At 46.5% G+C, this 20,029-nt stretch overlaps 1 protein-coding gene across 2 annotated transcripts in view; it reads left to right on the top strand.

Moving 5' to 3' along the window:
- The window catches only part of rgs19 (regulator of G protein signaling 19), a 169,520-nt gene that overhangs the window by 129,461 nt on the left and 20,030 nt on the right, over window positions 1-20,029 (top strand). For both annotated transcript variants that reach the window (XM_042299812.1, XM_042299813.1), the window contains exon 5: window positions 19,152-19,386. In XM_042299812.1, the coding sequence (XP_042155746.1) occupies window positions 19,152-19,386 (235 nt within the window). The remainder of the gene's footprint in view (window positions 1-19,151; window positions 19,387-20,029) is intronic.

The raw sequence follows: 20,029 nt of genomic DNA, 5'->3' as shown, positions 1-20,029 counted from the left end.
AATAATTCATAGGAATGATCAAGTCAATGTAAATCAAATCAATGTAAATATGTCCAGGTAGTCGTTTGATTAATTGTTCAACAGTCTTATGGCTTGTTTGCTATAAGACTGTTGTTTAGGAGCCTCTTGGACCTAGACTTGGCGCTCCGGTACCGCTTGCAGTGCGGTAGCAGAGAGAACAGTCTATGACTAGGGTAGCTGAGTCTTTGACAATTTTTAATGCCTTCCTCTGATACCGCCTGGTATAGAGGTCCTGGATGGCAAGAAGCTTGGCCCCAGTGATATACTGGGTCGTACGCACTACCCTCTGTAGTGCCTTGCGGTCGGAGCATTTGCCATACCAGGCAGTGGTGCAACCCGTCAGGATGCTCTTGATGTTGCAGCTGTAAAACCTTTTGAGGATCTGAGGACCCATGACAAATCTTTTCAGTCTCCTGAGGGGGAATATGCTTTGTCATGCCCTCTTCACGACTGTCATGGTGTGCTTGGACCATGTTAGTTTGTTGGTGATGTGAACGCCAAGGAACTTGAAGCTCTCAACCTGCTCCACTACAGCCCCATCGATGAGAATGGGGGCGTTCTCCATCCTTCTTTTCCTGTAGTCCACAATCATCTCCTTTGTCTTGATCACGTTGAGGGAGAGGTTGTTGTCCTTGCACCACATGGTCAGGTCTCTGACCTCCTCCCTATAGGCTGTCTCATCGTTGTCTGTGATCAGGCCTACCACTGTTGTCATCAGCAAACTTAATGATGGTGTTGGAGTCATGCCTGGTCGTGCAGTCATGAGTGAACAGGGAGTACTGCAGGGGACTGAGCACGCACACCTGAGAGGCCCCCAGTGTTGAGGATCAGCGTGGCGGATGTGTTGTTGCCTACCCTTATCACCCGGGGGCCGTCAGGAAGTCCAGGATCCAGTTTGCAGAGGGAGGTGTTTAGTCACAGGGCCCTTAGCTTAGTGATGAGCTTTGAGGGCACTATGGTGTTGAACGCTGAGCTGTAGTCAATGAACAGCATTCTCACATAGGTGTTCCTTTTGTCCAGGTGTGGTATTTGGTATTTTATTAGGATCCATTAGCTGTTGCAAAAGCAGCGGCTACTCTTCCTGGGGGTCCACACAGAACACAGAACACAGAACACAGAACACAAAACATGAAACAATACAGAATGACATAATACAGAACATCAATAGACAAGAACAGCTCAAGGACAGGACTACATACATTTTTTTAAAGGCACATGTAGCCTACATATCAATACATACACACAAACTATCTGGGTCAAATAGGGGAGAGCTGTTGTGCCGTGAGGTGTTGCTTTATCTGTTTTCTGAAACCAGGTTTGCTGTTTATTGGTTCAATATGAGATGGAAGGAAGTTCCATGCAATAAGGGCTCTATATAATACTCTACTCTTTCTTGAATTATTTCTGGATTTTGGGACTGTGAAAAGACCCCTGGTCTGGTAAGTGTGTATGTCAGAGCTGTGTGTAAGTTGACTATGCAAACAATTTGGGATTTTCAACACATTAATGTTTCTTTAAAAAAGAAGAAGTGATGCAGTCAGTCTCTCCTCAACTCTTAAAACTTCTTAGGGCTGAGATCCTAATATGACAACAGCCAGTGAATGTCCAGGGGGCCAAATTCAAAACAACAGAAATCTCATAATTAAAATTCCTCAAACATAGAAGTATTTCACACCATTTTAAAGATACACTTCTTATTAATCCCACCCCAGTGTCCGATTTCAAGTAGACTTTATGGTGAAAGCACCCCAGCGATTATGTTAGGTCAGAGCCAAGTCACAGAAAAACACAGCCATTTTTCCAGCCAAAGAGAGGAGTCACAAAAATCAGAAATAGAGATAGAATGAATCACTAACCTTTGATGATCTTCAACAGATGACACTCATCAGTTGACACTCAGATGACACTGATGACATTCATCAGATGACACTCACATCAAACGATGTATAGAATCAATCTTTTCGATGTTTTTAGCATAAATCTTCAATAACGTTCCAACCGGAGAATTCCTTTGTCTGTAGAATTGCAATGGAACAGAGCTCGCTCTCAGGTGAACGAGTGTCACGAGCTCAAGGCATTCTGCCAGACCTCTGACTCATTCCCCTCTCATTCGGCCCCACTTCACAGGAGAAGCATCAAACAAGGTTCTAAAGTCGGTTGACATCTAGTGAAAGCCGTAGGAAGTACAACATGACCAATATCCCACTGTATCTTCAATAGGGAATGGGTTGAAAAATGACCAACCTCAGATTTCCCACTTCCTGGTTGGATTTTTTTCTCAGGTTTTTGCCTGCCATATGAGTTCTCTTATACTCACAGACATCATTCACACAGTTTTAGAAATGTCAGAGTGTTTTCTATCCAATACTAATAATACTACTATACTAATACTATGCATATATTAGCAACTGGGACTGAGTAGCAGGCAGTTTACTCTGGGCACCTCTGGGCACCTTATTCATCCAAGCTACTCAACACTGCCCCCAGCCATACGAAGACTCTTAACCTAGAGAGACTGGCATGCATGGCATTTATATCATCCTTCTGATTACAATTATGAGAAAAACGTGGCACTTTGTTCTGGGCCAGCTGCAGCTTAACTAGGTCTTTCCTTGCAGCACTGGACCACACTACTGGACAATAATCAAGATTAGACAAGACTAGAGCCTGCGGAACTTGCTTTTTGGAGTGTGGTGTCAAAAAAGCAGAGCATCTCTTTATTACGGCCAGACCTCTCCCCATCTCCCCATCTCTTTATTACGGACAGACCTCTCCCCATCTCCCCATCTCTTTATTACGGACAGACCTCTCCCCATCTCCCCATCTCTTTATTACGGACAGACCTCCCCATCTCCCCATCTCTTTATTACGGACAGACCTCTCCCCCATCTCCCCATCTCTTTATTACGGACAGACCTCTCCCCCATCTCTACAACCATTGAATCTATAGGTTTTGACCGTGACAATTTACAATCTAAGGTAACACCAAGTCATTTAGTGTCCTCAACTTGTTCAACAGCCACACTATTCATTACCAGATTCAGCTGAGGTCTAGCCCTTAAGGAATGATTTGTACCAAATACAATGCTCTTAGTTTTAGAGATGTTCAGGGCCAGTTTATTACTGGCCACCCATTCCAAAACAGACTGCAACTCTTTGTTAAGGGTTTCAGTGACTTCATTAGCTGTGGTTGCTGATGCGTATATGGTTGAATCATCAGCATACATGGACACACATGCTTTGTTTCATGCCAGTGGCAGGTCATTTGTAAAAATAGAAAAAGAGTAGAGGGCCTAGAGATCTGCCCTGTGGTACACTACTCTCTACATGTTTGACATTAGAAAAGAGTAGAGGGCCTAGAGATCTGCCCTGCGGTACACCACACTTTACATGTTTGACATTAGAGAAGAGTAGAGGGCTTAGAGATCTGCCCTGCGGTACACCACACTTTACATGTTTGACATTAGTGACGCTTCCATTAATGAAAACCTTTTGAGTTCTGTTAGATAGATAGCTCAGAATCCACATTATGGCAGAGGTTGAAAAGCCATAACATATAGGTTTTTTCAACAACAAGTGGTCAATCATATCAAAGGCTTAAATCTAACAGTACAGCTCCCACAATCTTCTTCTTATTGATTTTCTTCAATTTTCTTCAACTAATCATCAGTCAGTGCAGTGTCAGTACATGTTGAGTGCCCTTTTCTATAAGCATGTTGAAAATATGTTGTTCATTTGTTTACAGAGAAATAGCATTGTATTTGGTCAAACACCATTTTTTACAACCATTTGTCTAAGAGCTGGAGCTAAGCTGATAGGCTGTGTAAGATCTCCTAAGCCTGTGCTTATCCCGGACCTTTTTTCAGTGTACAATGCATACGGGAAAGCATTCAGATCCCCTTCAGGAGCAGAACGTCAGATTTGTATCTTGTCAGCTCGGGGGTTTGAACTTGCAACCTTCCGGTTACTAGTCCAACACTCTAACCACTAGGCTACCCTGCCGCCTGGCCCTGCGGCCTTCTGAATGTTGACCTGTTTAAAAGTCTTACTCACATCGGCTGCGGAGAGTGTGATCACACAGTTGTCCGGAACAGCTGATGCTCTCATGCATGTTTCAGTGTTACTTGCCTCAAAGCGAGCATAGCATATTTAGCTCGTCTGGTAGGCTCGTGTCACTGGGAAGCTCTCGGCTTACGATTTTGGACATTCATCAAGACACCAACCAGGTGTTCTACAGGTGTGTCAAAGCTGGTACCAAGAGACTGAAAAACAGCTTCTATCTCAAGGCCAGTAGACTGTTAAACAGCTTCTATCTCAAGGCCAGTAGACTGTTAAACAGCTTCTATCTCAAGGCCAGTAGACTGTTAAACAGCTTCTATCTCAAGGCCAGTAGACTGTTAAACTGCTTCTATCTCAAGGCCAGTAGACTGTTAAACAGCCATCACTAACATACAGCCATCACTGCCAACATCACTGCCAACATACAGACTCAAATCACTGGCCACTTTAATAAATTGATTTAATAATGGTATCCTTTTGAAGCTTCCAGTCTGTTATTCGAACTCAGTCAGCATGACAGAGTGATTTCCAGCCTTGTCCTTGTCAACACTCACACCTGTGTTAATGAGAGAATCACTGACATGTCAGCTGGTCCTTTTGTGGCTGAAATGCAGTGGATTTTTTTTTTTTTTGCAATTTTTTGCAATTTTTTTTGCAATTAATTGCAATTCATCTGATCACTCTTCATAACATTCTGGAGTATATGCAAATTGCCATCATACAAAATGAGGCAACAGACTTGGTGAAAATTAATATTTGTGTCATTCTCAAAACGTTTATCCACGACTGTACATAGAGCCATGACTACATGGAACTCTATTCCACATCAAGTAACTGACATAAGCAGTAAAATTAGATTTAAAAAAACAGACACAACACAAACATTGGCACAGACCCATGCATACACACACACACACGATAACATACGCACTATACATACACATGGATTTAGTACTGTAGTTATGTGGTAGTGGAGTAGGGGCCTGAGGGTACACAGTGTGTTGTAGATATATGGTAGTGGTGGAGGAGGGGCCTGAGGGCACACAGTGTGTTGTAGATATATGGTAGTGGTGGAGGAGGGGCCTGAGGGCACACAGTGTGTTGTAGATATATGGTAGTGGTGGAGTAGGGGCCTGAGGGTACACAGTGTGTTGTGGATATATGGTAGTGGTGGAGTAGGGGCCTGAGGGGACACAGTGTGTTGTAGATATGTGGTAGTGGTGGAGTAGGGGCCTGAGGGGACACAGTGTGTTGTAGATATGTGGTAGTGGTGGAGTAGGGGCCTGAGGGCACACAGTGTGTTGTAGATATGTGGTAGTGGTGGAATAGGGGCCTGAGGGCACACAGTGTGTTGTAGATATGTGGTAGTGGTGGAGTAGGGGCCTGAGGGGAACACAGTGTGTTGTAGATATGTGGTAGTGGTGGAGTAGGGGCCTGAGGGCACACAGTGTGTTGTAGATATGTGGTAGTGGTGGAGTAGGGGCCTGAGGGGAACACAGTGTGTTGTAGATATGTGGTAGTGGTGGAGTAGGGGCCTGAGGGCACACAGTGTGTTGTAGATATGTGGTAGTGGTGGAATAGGGGCCTGAGGGCACACAGTGTGTTGTAGATATGTGGTAGTGGTGGAGTAGGGGCCTGAGGGGAACACAGTGTGTTGTAGATATGTGGTAGTGGTGGAGTAGGGGCCTGAGGGCACACAGTGTGTTGTAGATATATGGTAGGAGTAGGGGTGGACACAGTGTGTTGTAGATATATGGTAGTGGTAGGGGCCTGGGGGACACAGTGTGTTGTAGATATATGGTAGTGGTGGAGTAGGGGCCTGAGGGCACACAGTGTGTTGTAGATATATGGTAGTGGTGGAGTAGGGGCCTGAGGGCACACAGTGTGTTGTAGATATATGGTAGTGGTGGAATAGGGGCCTGAGGGCACACAGTGTGTTGTAGATATGTGGTAGTGGTGGAGTAGGGGCCTGAGGGCACACAGTGTGTTGTAGATATGTGGTAGTGGTGGAGTAGGGGCCTGAGGGGACACAGTGTGTTGTAGATATGTGGTAGTGGTGGAGTAGGGGCCTGAGGGCACACAGTGTGTTGTAGATATATGGTAGTGGTGGAGTAGGGGCCTGAGGGGAACACAGTGTGTTGTAGATATGTGGTAGTGGTGGAGTAGGGGCCTGAGGGCACACAGTGTGTTGTAGATATGTGGTAGTGGTGGAATAGGGGCCTGAGGGCACACAGTGTGTTGTAGATATGTGGTAGTGGTGGAGTAGGGGCCTGAGGGGAACACAGTGTGTTGTAGATATGTGGTAGTGGTGGAGTAGGGGCCTGAGGGCACACAGTGTGTTGTAGATATATGGTAGTGGTGGAGTAGGGGCCTGGGGGACACAGTGTGTTGTAGATATATGGTAGTGGTGGAGTAGGGGCCTGAGGGCACACAGTGTGTTGTAGATATATGGTAGTGGTGGAGTAGGGGCCTGAGGGCACACAGTGTGTTGTAGATATATGGTAGTGGTGGAGTAGGGGCATGAGGGGACACAGTGTGTTGTAGATATATGGTAGTGGTGGAATAGGGGCCTGAGGGGACACAGTGTGTTGTAGATATATGGTAGTGGTGGAATAGGGGCCTGAGGGGACACAGTGTGTTGTAGATATATGGTAGTGGTGGAATAGGGGCCTGAGGGCACACAGTGTGTTGTAGATATGTGGTAGTGGTGGAGTAGGGGCCTGAGGGCACACAGTGTGTTGTAGATATATGGTAGTGGTGGAGTAGGGGCCTGAGGGGAACAGAGTGTGTTGTAGATATGTGGTAGTGGTGGAGTAGGGGCCTGAGGGCACACAGTGTGTTGTAGATATGTGGTAGTGGTGGAGTAGGGGCCTGAGGGCACACAGTGTGTTGTAGATATGTGGTAGTGGTGGAATAGGGGCCTGAGGGCACACAGTGTGTTGTAGATATGTGGTAGTGGTGGAGTAGGGGCCTGAGGGCACACAGTGTGTTGTGGATATATGGTAGTGGTGGAGTAGGGGCCTGAGGGGACACAGTGTGTTGTAGATATGTGGTAGTGGTGGAGTAGGGGCCTGAGGGGACACAGTGTGTTGTAGATATATGGTAGTGGTGGAGTAGGGGCCTGAGGGCACACAGTGTGTTGTAGATATGTGGTAGTGGTGGAGTAGGGGCCTGAGGGGACACAGTGTGTTGTAGATATGTGGTAGTGGTGGAGTAGGGGCCTGAGGGCACACAGTGTGTTGTATATATGGTAGTGGTGGAGTAGGGGCCTGAGGGGAACACAGTGTGTTGTAGATATGTGGTAGTGGTGGAGTAGGGGCCTGAGGGCACACAGTGTGTTGTAGATATATGGTAGTGGTGGAGTAGGGGCCTGGGGGACACAGTGTGTTGTAGATATATGGTAGTGGTGGAGTAGGGGCCTGAGGGCACACAGTGTGTTGTAGATATATGGTAGTGGTGGAGTAGGGGCCTGAGGGCACACAGTGTGTTGTAGATATATGGTAGTGGTGGAGTAGGGGCCTGAGGGGACACAGTGTGTTGTAGATATATGGTAGTGGTGGAATAGGGGCCTGAGGGGACACAGTGTGTTGTAGATATATGGTAGTGGTGGAAGTAGGGGCCTGAGGGGACACAGTGTGTTGTAGATATATGGTAGTGGTGGAATAGGGGCCTGAGGGCACACAGTGTGTTGTAGATATGTGGTAGTGGTGGAGTAGGGGCCTGAGGGCACACAGTGTGTTGTAGATATATGGTAGTGGTGGAGTAGGGGCCTGAGGGGAACACAGTGTGTTGTAGATATGTGGTAGTGGTGGAGTAGGGGCCTGAGGGCACACAGTGTGTTGTAGATATGTGGTAGTGGTGGAGTAGGGGCCTGAGGGCACACAGTGTGTTGTAGATATGTGGTAGTGGTGGAGTAGGGGCCTGAGGGCACACAGTGTGTTGTAGATATATGGTAGTGGTGGAGTAGGGGCCTGAGGGCACACAGTGTGTTGTAGATATATGGTAGTGGTGGAGTAGGGGCCTGAGGGGACACAGTGTGTTGTAGATATATGGTAGTGGTGGAGTAGGGGCCTGAGGGCACACAGTGTGTTGTAGATATATGGTAGTGGTGGAGTAGGGGCCTGAGGGGACACAGTGTGTTGTAGATATATGGTAGTGGTGGAGTAGGGGCCTGGGGGCACACAGTGTGTTGTAGATATGTGGTAGTGGTGGAGTAGGGGCCTGAGGGCACAAAGTGTGTTGTAGATATGTGGTAGTGGTGGAGTAGGGGCCTGAGGGGACACAGTGTGTTGTAGATATATGGTAGTGGTGGAGTAGGGGCCTGAGGGGAACACAGTGTGTTGTAGATATGTGGTAGTGGTGGAATAGGGGCCTGAGGGCACACAGTGTGTTGTAGATATGTGGTAGTGGTGGAGTAGGGGCCTGAGGGCACACAGTGTGTTGTAGATATGTGGTAGTGGTGGAGTAGGGGCCTGAGGGCACACAGTGTGTTGTAGATATATGGTAGTGGTGGAGTAGGGGCCTGAGGGGACACAGTGTGTTGTAGATATATGGTAGTGGTGGAGTAGGGTCCTGAGGGCACACAGTGTGTTGTAGATATGTGGTAGTGGTGGAGTAGGGGCCTGAGGGCACACAGTGTGTTGTAGATATGTGGTAGTGGTGGAATAGGGGCCTGAGGGGACACAGTGTGTTGTAGATATATGGTAGTGGTGGAGTTGGGGCCTGAGGGGAACACAGTGTGTTGTAGATATGTGGTAGTGGTGGAATAGGGGCCTGAGGGCACACAGTGTTTTGTAGATATGTGGTAGTGGTGGAGTAGGGGCCTGAGGGGACACAGTGTGTTGTAGATATGTGGTAGTGGTGGAGTAGGGGCCTGAGGGCACACAGTGTGTTGTAGATATGTGGTAGTGGTGGAGTAGGGGCCTGAGGGGACACAGTGTGTTGTAGATATGTGGTAGTGGTGGAGTAGGGGCCTGAGGGCACACAGTGTGTTGTAGATATGTGGTAGTGGTGGAGTAGGGGCCTGAGGGCACACAGTGTGTTGTAGATATGTGGTAGTGGTGGAGTAGGGGCCTGAGGGGACACAGTGTGTTGTAGATATATGGTAGTGGTGGAGTAGGGGCCTGAGGGACACAGTGTGTTGTAGATATATGGTAGTGGTGGAGTAGGGGCCTGAGGGGACACAGTGTGTTGTAGATATGTGGTAGTGGTGGAGTAGGGGCCTGAGGGGACACAGTGTGTTGTAGATATGTGGTAGTGGTGGAGTAGGGGCCTGAGGGGACACAGTGTGTTGTAGATATATGGTAGTGGTGGAGTAGGGGCCTGAGGGCACACAGTGTGTTGTAGATATGTGGTAGTGGTGGAGTAGGGGCCTGAGGGCACACAGTGTGTTGTAGATATGTGGTAGTGGTGGAGTAGGGACCTGAGGGCACACAGTGTGTTGTAGATATGTGGTAGTGGTGGAGTAGGGGCCTGAGGGCACACAGTGTGTTGTAGATATATGGTAGTGGTGGAGTAGGGGCCTGAGGGGACACAGTGTGTTGTAGATATGTGGTAGTGGTGGAGTAGGGGCCTGAGGGCACACAGTGTGTTGTAGATATGTGGTAGTGGTGGAGTAGGGGCCTGAGGGCACACAGTGTGTTGTAGATATGTGGTAGTGGTGGAGTAGGGGCCTGAGGGGACACAGTGTGTTGTAGATATGTGGTAGTGGTGGAGTAAGGGCCTGAGGGCACACAGTGTGTTGTATATATGTGGTAGTGGTGGAGTAGGGGCCTGAGGGGACACAGTGTGTTGTAGATATGTGGTAGTGGTGGAGTAGGGGCCTGAGGGGACACAGTGTGTTGTAGATATGTGGTAGTGGTGGAGTAGGGGCCTGAGGGGACACAGTGTGTTGTAGATATGTGGTAGTGGTGGAGTAGGGGCCTGAGGGGACACAGTGTGTTGTAGATATGTGGTAGTGGTGGAGTAGGGGCCTGAGGGGACACAGTGTGTTGTAGATATGTGGTAGTGGTGGAGTAGGGGCCTGAGGGGACACAGTGTGTTGTAGATATGTGGTAGTGGTGGAGTAGGGGCCTGAGGGCACACAGTGTGTTGTAGATATGTGGTAGTGGTGGAGTAGGGGCCTGAGGGGAACACAGTGTGTTGTAGATATGTGGTAGTGGTGGAGTAGGGGCCTGAGGGGCACACAGTGTGTTGTAGATATGTGGTAGTGGTGGAGTAGGGGACCGAGGGCACACAGTGTGTTGTAGATATGTGGTAGTGGTGGAGTAGGGGCCTGAGGGCACACAGTGTGTTGTAGATATGTGGTAGTGGTGGAGTAGGGGACCGAGGGCACACAGTGTGTTGTAGATATATGGTAGTGGTGGAGTAGGGGCCTGGGGGCACACAGTGTGTTGTAGATATGTGGTCGTAGTGGAGGAGGGGCCTGAGGGCACACAGTGTGTTGTAGATATGTGGTAGTGGTGGAGTAGGGGCCTGAGGGCACACAGTGTGTTGTAGATATGTGGTAGTGGTGGAGTAGGGGCCTGAGGGGACACAGTGTGTTGTAGATATATGGTAGTGGTGGAGTAGGGGCCTGAGGGCACACAGTGTGTTGTAGATATATGGTAGTGGTGGAGTAGGGGCCTGAGGGGACACAGTGTGTTGTAGATATATGGTAGTGGTGGAGTAGGGGCCTGAGGGCACACAGTGTGTTGTAAATATATGGTAGTGGTGGAGTAGGGGCCTGAGGGCACACAGTGTGTTGTAGATATGTGGTAGTGGTGGAGTAGGGGCCTGAGGGGACACAGTGTGTTGTAGATATGTGGTAGTGGTGGAGTAGGGGCCTGAGGGGACACAGTGTGTTGTAGATATGTGGTAGTGGTGGAGTAGGGGCCTGAGGGGACACAGTGTGTTGTAGACATGTGGTAGTGGTGGAGTAGGGGCCTGAGGGACACAGTGTGTTGTAGATATGTGGTAGTGGTGGAGTAGGGGCCTGAGGGCACACAGTGTGTTGTAGATATGTGGTAGTGGTGGAGTAGGGGCCTGAGGGCACACAGTGTGTTGTAGACATGTGGTAGTGGTGGAGTAGGGGCCTGAGGGAACACAGTGTGTTGTAGATATGTGGTAGTGGTGGAGTAGGGGCCTGAGGGCACACAGTGTGTTGTAGATATGTGGTAGTGGTGGAGTAGGTGCCTGAGGGCACACAGTGTGTTGTAGACATGTGGTAGTGGTGGAGTAGGTGCCTGAGGGCACACAGTGTGTTGTAGATATGTGTTAGTGGTGGAGTAGGGGCCTGAGGGCACACAGTGTGTTGTAGATATGTGGTAGTGGTGGAGTAGGGGCCTGAGGGCACACAGTGTGTTGTAGATATGTGGTAGTGGTGGAGTAGGGGCCTGGGGGCACACAGTGTGTTGTAGATATGTGGTAGTAGTGGAGGAGGGGCCTGAGGGCACACAGTGTGTTGTAGATATGTGGTAGTGGTGGAGTAGGGGCCTGAGGGCACACAGTGTGTTGTAGATATGTGGTAGTGGTGGAGTAGGGGCCTGAGGGGACACAGTGTGTTGTAGATATATGGTAGTGGTGGAGTAGGGGCCTGAGGGCACACAGTGTGTTGTAGATATGTGGTAGTGGTGGAGTAGGGGACCGAGGGCACACAGTGTGTTGTAGATATGTGGTAGTGGTGGAGTAGGGGCCTGAGGGCACACAGTGTGTTGTAGATATGTGGTAGTGGTGGAGTAGGGGACCGAGGGCACACAGTGTGTTGTAGATATATGGTAGCAGTGGAGTAGGGGCCTGAGGGCACACAGTGTGTTGTAGATATATGGTAGTGGTGGAGTAGGGGCCTGAGGGCACACAGTGTGTTGTAGATATGTGGTAGTGGTGGAGTAGGGGCCTGAGGGGACACAGTGTGTTGTAGATATGTGGTAGTGGTGGAGTAGGGGCCTGAGGGGACACAGTGTGTTGTAGATATGTGGTAGTGGTGGAGTAGGGGCCTGAGGGGACACAGTGTGTTGTAGATATGTGGTAGTGGTGGAGTAGGGGCCTGAGGGGACACAGTGTGTTGTAGATATGTGGTAGTGGTGGAGTAGGGGCCTGAGGGCACACAGTGTGTTGTAGATATGTGGTAGTGGTGGAGTAGGTGCCTGAGGGCACACAGTGTGTTGTAGATATGTGGTAGTGGTGGAGTAGGGGCCTGAGGGCACACAGTGTGTTGTAGATGTGTGTTAGTGGTGGAGTAGGGGCCTGGGGGCACACAGTGTGTTGTAGATATGTGGTCGTAGTGGAGGAGGGGCCTGAGGGCACACAGTGTGTTGTAGATATGTGGTAGTGGTGGAGTAGGGGCCTGAGGGCACACAGTGTGTTGTAGATATGTGGTAGTGGTGGAGTAGGGGCCTGAGGGGACACAGTGTGTTGTAGATATATGGTAGTGGTGGAGTAGGGGCCTGAGGGCACACAGTGTGTTGTAGATATATGGTAGTGGTGGAGTAGGGGCCTGAGGGGACACAGTGTGTTGTAGATATATGGTAGTGGTGGAGTAGGGGCCTGAGGGCACACAGTGTGTTGTAAATATATGGTAGTGGTGGAGTAGGGGCCTGAGGGCACACAGTGTGTTGTAGATATGTGGTAGTGGTGGAGTAGGGGCCTGAGGGACACAGTGTGTTGTAGATATGTGGTAGTGGTGGAGTAGGGGCCTGAGGGGACACAGTGTGTTGTAGATATGTGGTAGTGGTGGAGTAGGGGCCTGAGGGGACACAGTGTGTTGTAGATATGTGGTAGTGGTGGAGTAGGGGCCTGAGGGGACACAGTGTGTTGTAGATATGTGGTAGTGGTGGAGTAAGGGCCTGAGGGCACACAGTGTGTTGTAGATATGTGGTAGTGGTGGAGTAGGGGCCTGAGGGCACACAGTGTGTTGTAGATATGTGGTAGTGGTGGAGTAGGGGCCTGAGGGGAACACAGTGTGTTGTAGATATGTGGTAGTGGTGGAGTAGGGGCCTGAGGGCACACAGTGTGTTGTAGATATGTGGTAGTGGTGGAGTAGGTGCCTGAGGGCACACAGTGTGTTGTAGATATGTGGTAGTGGTGGAGTAGGGGCCTGAGGGCACACAGTGTGTTGTAGATATGTGTTAGTGGTGGAGTAGGGGCCTGAGGGCACACAGTGTGTTGTAGATATGTGGTAGTGGTGGAGTAGGGGCCTGAGGGCACACAGTGTGTTGTAGATATGTGGTAGTGGTGGAGTAGGGGCCTGGGGGCACACAGTGTGTTGTAGATATGTGGTCGTAGTGGAGGAGGGGCCTGAGGGCACACAGTGTGTTGTAGATATGTGGTAGTGGTGGAGTAGGGGCCTGAGGGCACACAGTGTGTTGTAGATATGTGGTAGTGGTGGAGTAGGGGCCTGAGGGGACACAGTGTGTTGTAGATATATGGTAGTGGTGGAGTAGGGGCCTGAGGGCACACAGTGTGTTGTAGATATATGGTAGTGGTGGAGTAGGGGCCTGAGGGGACACAGTGTGTTGTAGATATATGGTAGTGGTGGAGTAGGGGCCTGAGGGCACACAGTGTGTTGTAGATATATGGTAGTGGTGGAGTAGGGGCCTGAGGGCACACAGTGTGTTGTAGATATGTGGTCGTAGTGGAGGAGGGGCCTGAGGGCACACAGTGTGTTGTAGATATGTGGTAGTGGTGGAGTAGGGGCCTGAGGGCACACAGTGTGTTGTAGATATGTGGTAGTGGTGGAGTAGGGGCCTGAGGGGACACAGTGTGTTGTAGATATATGGTAGTGGTGGAGTAGGGGCCTGAGGGCACACAGTGTGTTGTAGATATGTGGTAGTGGTGGAGTAGGGGCCTGAGGGCACACAGTGTGTTGTAGATATATGGTAGTGGTGGAGTAGGGGCCTGAGGGCACACAGTGTGTTGTAGATATGTGGTAGTGGTGGAGTAGGGGCCTGAGGGCACACAGTGTGTTGTAGATATATGGTAGTGGTGGAGTAGGGGCCTGAGGGCACACAGTGTGTTGTAGATATATGGTAGTGGTGGAGTAGGGGCCTGAGGGGACACAGTGTGTTGTAGATATATGGTAGTGGTGGAGTAGGGGCCTGAGGGCACACAGTGTGTTGTAGATATGTGAATGTATTGTAATGGTTTTAAAATGGTATAAACTGCCTTCATTTTTGTGGGACCCCAGAAAGAGTAGCTGCTGCTTTGGCATCAGCTAATGGGAATCCATAATAAATACAAATATGGTCCTTGACTAGTCCCTCAAAGCACTTCATGATGACAGAAGTGAGTGCTACGGGGCGATAGTTATTTAGTTCAGTTATGTTCACCTTGCCATAATTAAATGCGGTGTTTCGCAGTTTTTGTGCGAATCCTGCCATCATACATCCGCGCCCGCAGCTTGTTGATAAAACAACTATGGGAATACTTTGATTACAGAGCGGATGAGGGCCAGCTCACCGAAACAACTATGGGAATACTTTGATTACAGAGCGGATGAGGGCCAGCTCACCGAAACAACTATGGGAATACTTTGATTACAGAGCGGATGAGGGCCAGCTCACCGAAACAACTATGGGAATACTTTGATTACAGAGCGGATGAGGGCCAGCTCACCGAAACAACTATGGGAATACTTTGATTACAGAGCGGATGAGGGCCAGCACATCCAAAAACAACTATGGGAATACTTTGATTACAGAGAGGATGAGGGCCAGCTCACCGAAACAACTATGGGAATACTTTGATTACAGAGTGGATGAGGGCCAGCTCACCCAAAAACAACTACGGGAATACTTTGATTACAGAGTGGATGAGGGCCAGCTCACCGAAACAACCATGGGAATACTTTGATTACAGAGAGGATGAGGGCCAGCTCACCGAAACAACTATGGGAATACTTTGATTACAGAGTGGATGAGGGCCAGCTCACCCAAAAACAACTACGGGAATACTTTGATTACAGAGTGGATGAGGGCCAGCTCACCGAAACAACCATGGGAATACTTTGATTACAGAGCGGATGAGGGCCAGCTCACTGAAACAACTATGGGAATACTTTGATTACAGAGCGGATGAGGGCCAGCTCACCGAAACAACTATGGGAATACTTTGATTACAGAGCGGATGAGGGCCAGCTCACTGAAACAACTATGGGAATACTTTGATTACAGAGCGGATGAGGGCCAGCTCACCAAAACAACTATGCAAATGGTTTTACAAAGCAGTGCAAGGGAGGTTTAGTTCCAAACACAACAACTATTTTACACATGAAATTATTCTACTAACGACTAAATCCAAATAGTTGCTAAGTGACAATGACATGAAGATACTGTACTGAGCATTCCCGGTGAGCATTATAATACGACTACATTCTAAAAGTGAAAATGCACTCATAGCGATGACAACAATATATTTAGACTACTTTGCGTTTTTCTGGGCTTGCTAACCACTGTTTTTGGTGGAGCATTGCATCCTGGGAGTTAAAATGCAGTGTAAAAATTAATTGTATTTCTATGTAGACTATTTCAATATAAAAATGTCAGAAATGAGCTTCAAAGGCCTTGTTTACACAGGCAACCCAATTCTGATCAAAAACATTTACCAATCAGATCAGCTTTGAAAAAAAGATCTGAAGTGAAAAGACCAATTAGGTGAAAACGTATCAGAATTGTGCTTTCCTTGTGGTAAACACAGCCATAGTGGTTTTTATGTCGTTTTGGAACTAAACTATTCATATAGGCCCTGATTTCAGACCTGAGTTAAGCACGTAAATTCACTTTTTTTACATCCTTCTCTCTCTGTGCGTATTCTGACCTTGAATTTAAGCACGAGAATAGCACGCTATTCACCCGCTTTTTGCTTAGGAGATCAAATAAATGAAGGTGTGGCAGAGGTGTGTCTACAGTTACACCATATTCTGACCTTTACTTAATTCCCTCATAATTCCCACCACTTTTACGGGCAAAGAAACCGCGAACAAGGTTGAGCAAACCGGCCGGATCCAAGTGGAGAAACACTTTCCTTTTTCCCGATATAATCTCCATGCACTGAATGTATAAATGGATTAAAAGCTAGGTAAATGAGTAATCAGTTTGTAGAAGGGGATTGTAAATACACATAGCAATTCTTTTTAGATTATTTTTTCTTATGATCCCTGGAAACCAGTCATATAGGAGCAGACTGAAAATCATATCAACATGACATGTGTATTACAGTCCCCCTTTTCCCACAGTGAAATAGGCTACGAATAGCTGTGCCGTTATTCAGAATTATAATTGTGTGCCCTCAGAGTTTGCATAGAGGACATTTGGAGGACTGTAAGGGCTGAACAGTTGACGTGTGCTCTTTAGAATGTTTGGAAAGCCCGGGCTCTTCCGTAAAGCCCAGCTCTGTGGAGTGTACAGCTTAAAGTGGTCCTACGGACAGATACTCCAATCACCGCTGTGGAGCTTTGGCAAATAAATGGGAGGGGAAAAAATCAGAGTGTCTAGATGTGCCAAGCTTATAGAAACATACCACAAGAGACTTGCAGCTGTAATTGCTGCAAAAGGTATCTCTACAATGTATTGACTTTGGGGGGGTGAATACTTATGCACGCTCAAGTTTTCTGTTTTTTTGTGTGTCTTATTTCTTGTTTGTTTCACAATAAAAAAATATCTAGCATCTTCAAAGTGGTAGGCATGTTGTGTAAATCAAATGATACAAACCCACCAAAAAAATCTATTTTAATTTCAGGTTGTAAGGCAACAAAATAGGAAAAATGCCAAGGGGGGTGAATACTTGGGCAAGCCACTGTACATGATATTTGTGTGTCTCCCTCATCATTATTCACGATTCATTCAGGATTATCCGTAACCATGGTAGCATCCACATTCATGTAGAAGTGTTTAGAAACATATTCTATTCTCAATAAATATTCAATAATATCTATTCACAATAAACTCCAAAATTACACAATACATGATTTACCTTTTTAAAATTATTATTTAAAATTTGTAAAAAGCCCCCAAAAATGGATAATTTATTTAGTTATTTTATGAACCCTTATTTTACCGGTAAATTGACTGAGAACACATTCTAATTTACAGCAATGACCTGGGGAATAGTTACAGGGGAGGGGGGTGAATGAATGAATGAATGAAGCAATTAGAAGCTTTTTATTATTTTCGTTTTGGCACAAAATAATCTGAACACGACCAAAACCAACATCAAATGCATCCAACTGTAAAGGCTGTCATGGGAAGAAGGTGAGGACCAAAGTGCAGCGTGGTTCATCATTTTAATGGTAGAACTGAACACTATCAAACAAGCAACAAAAGAACAACCGAAACAGCTCCGTCAGGTGCAAAACCCACTAAACAGAAAACAACCACACACAAACAAAAGTGGGAAAACAGGCTGCCTAAATATGGTTCTCAATCAGAGACAATGATTGACAGCTGCCTCTAATTGGGAACCATACCAGGCCAAACACATAGAAAACCAGAACTAGAACAACACATAAAATGCCCACCCCAACTCACGCCCTGACCAACCTAAACAAGAAACATAACAAAGGAACTAAGGGCAGGACGTGACACCAACAAAGTTACAGTCACAAGCTTGATGTAGTCATTGCATTCTATGCATATTGGAATAAAATACTTTTTTACTACTTTAATACACATATAAGTTCATTTGTGTTTAAATTTAATTAATTAATTTAATTAAAATGTTGAAATGGTTTAAAGCTGACCGTCTGCTCTTTAACCTCATTGTTTGATTTCAAATGCAACATTCTTGGAGTGTAGAGCCAAAAGTAGAGAAACGTGCTCACTAATTACTGTATGTTTTAATATTTACTGGGTAAGCCACAACTGAGCCAAATAACACTCAACTAATAACACAAACAAACAAATAAATAACACTCAACTAATAACACAAACAAACAACACTCAACTAATAACACAAACAAACAAATAACACTCAACTAATAACACAAACAAACAAACAAATAACACTCAACTAATAACACAAACAAACAAATAACACTAAACTAATAACACAAACAAACAAATAAATAACACTCAACTAATAACACAAACAAACAAATAAATAACACTCAACTAATAACACAAACAAACAAACAAATAACACTCAACTAATAACACAAACAAACAAACAACACTCAGCTAATAACACAAACAAACAAACAAATAACACTCAACTAATAACACAAACAAACAAATAACACTAAACTAATAACACAAACAAACAAATAACACTAAACTAATAACACAAACAAACAAACAAATAACACTCAACTAATAACACAAACAAACAAATAACACTAAACTAATAACACAAACAAACAAATAACACTAAACTAATAACACAAACAAACAAACAAATAACACTCAACTAATAACACAAACAAACAAACAAATAAATCTCAACTAATAACACAAACAAACAAATAACACTAAACTAATAAAACAAACAAACAAATAACACTCAATCGCATTTTTGTTTTGCGCCTTTCAAGGCTATTCCACGGCGTTGTATATTCTCACAGGCTTTAATGAGGTGATTTAGACCATATATGGTTAATTAGGGGTGAAATAGCCAGTCATGCAAGAGCACTGAGGCTGAGAACAGTTGGTATTTATCAATGGTTATCTCCTACCAGTGGTTATCTCCTACCAGTGTGAGACGTAAGATTGTTTGATGAATCACACTTTTTCTATACTTAAGCAAAAAAACAACATTAGATGAGATAATGGTCTGGGATCAGTAGTTAAACCTCTTTCTCTCTCCCACCCCCAGCACCAAACCAACATTAGATGAGATAATGGTCTGGGATCAGTAGTTAAACCTCTTTCTCTCTCCCACCCCCAGCACCAAACCAACATTAGATGAGATAATGGTCTGGGATCAGTAGTTAAACCTCTTTCTCTCTCCCACCCCCAGCACCAAACCAACATTAGATGAGATAATGGTCTGGGATCAGTAGTTAAACCTCTTTCTCTCTCCCACCCCCCAGCACCAAACCAACATTAGATGACATAATGGTCTGGGATCAGTAGTTAAACCTCTTTCTCTCTCCCACCCACCAGCACCAAACCAACATTAGATGAGATAAGTGTCTGGGCTCAGTCGTTCGATAAGCTGATGAAGAATCCTGCAGGTCGGAACGTGTTCAGGGAGTTCTTAAGGACTGAGTACAGCGAGGAGAACATGTTGTTCTGGCTGGCCTGTGAAGACCTCAAACAGGAGATGAACAAGAACACAGTGGAGGAGAAGGCACGCATGATCTACGAGGACTACATCTCTATCCTGTCCCCCAAAGAGGTATGTAGTGCACTTTTTCTTCTGTTCTCCCCTCTTTCTCCCCTCTCCATCTTCTCCTCCAAAAAGGTACTGTTTTCTCCCCTCTCCATCTCCATCTTCCCCTCCAAAAAGGTACTGTTTTCTCCCCTCTCCATCTCCATCTTCTCCTCCAAAAAGGTACTGTTTTCTCCCCTCTCCATCTCCATCTTCTCCTCCAAAAAGGTACTGTTTTCTCCCCTCTCCATCTCCATCTTCTCCTCCAAAAAGGTACTGTTTTCTCCCCTCTCCATCTCCATCTTCTCCTCCAAAAAGGTACTGTTTTCTCCCCTCTCCATCTCCATCTTCCCCTCCAAAAAGGTACTGTTTTCTCCCCTCTCCATCTCCATCTTCTCCTCCAAAAAGGTACTGTTTTCTCCCCTCTCCATCTCCATCTTCTCCTCCAAAAAGGTACTGTTTTCTCCCCTCTCCATCTCCATCTTCTCCTCCAAAAAGGTACTGTTTTCTCCCCTCTCCTCTCCATCTCCATCTTCTCCTCCAAAAGGTACTGTTTTCTCCCCTCTCCATCTCCATCTTCTCCTCCAAAAGGTACTGTTTTCTCCCCTCTCCATCTCCATCTTCTCCTCCAAAAAGGTACTGTTTTCTCCCCTCTCCATCTCCATCTTCT

The sequence above is a fragment of the Oncorhynchus tshawytscha genome, linkage group LG16, assembly GCF_018296145.1.
Source record: "Oncorhynchus tshawytscha isolate Ot180627B linkage group LG16, Otsh_v2.0, whole genome shotgun sequence".
Lineage (NCBI taxonomy): Eukaryota > Metazoa > Chordata > Actinopteri > Salmoniformes > Salmonidae > Oncorhynchus > Oncorhynchus tshawytscha.
The sequence above is the reverse complement of the archived record's forward strand: the minus strand, read 5'-3'. Positions and strand labels throughout refer to the sequence as shown.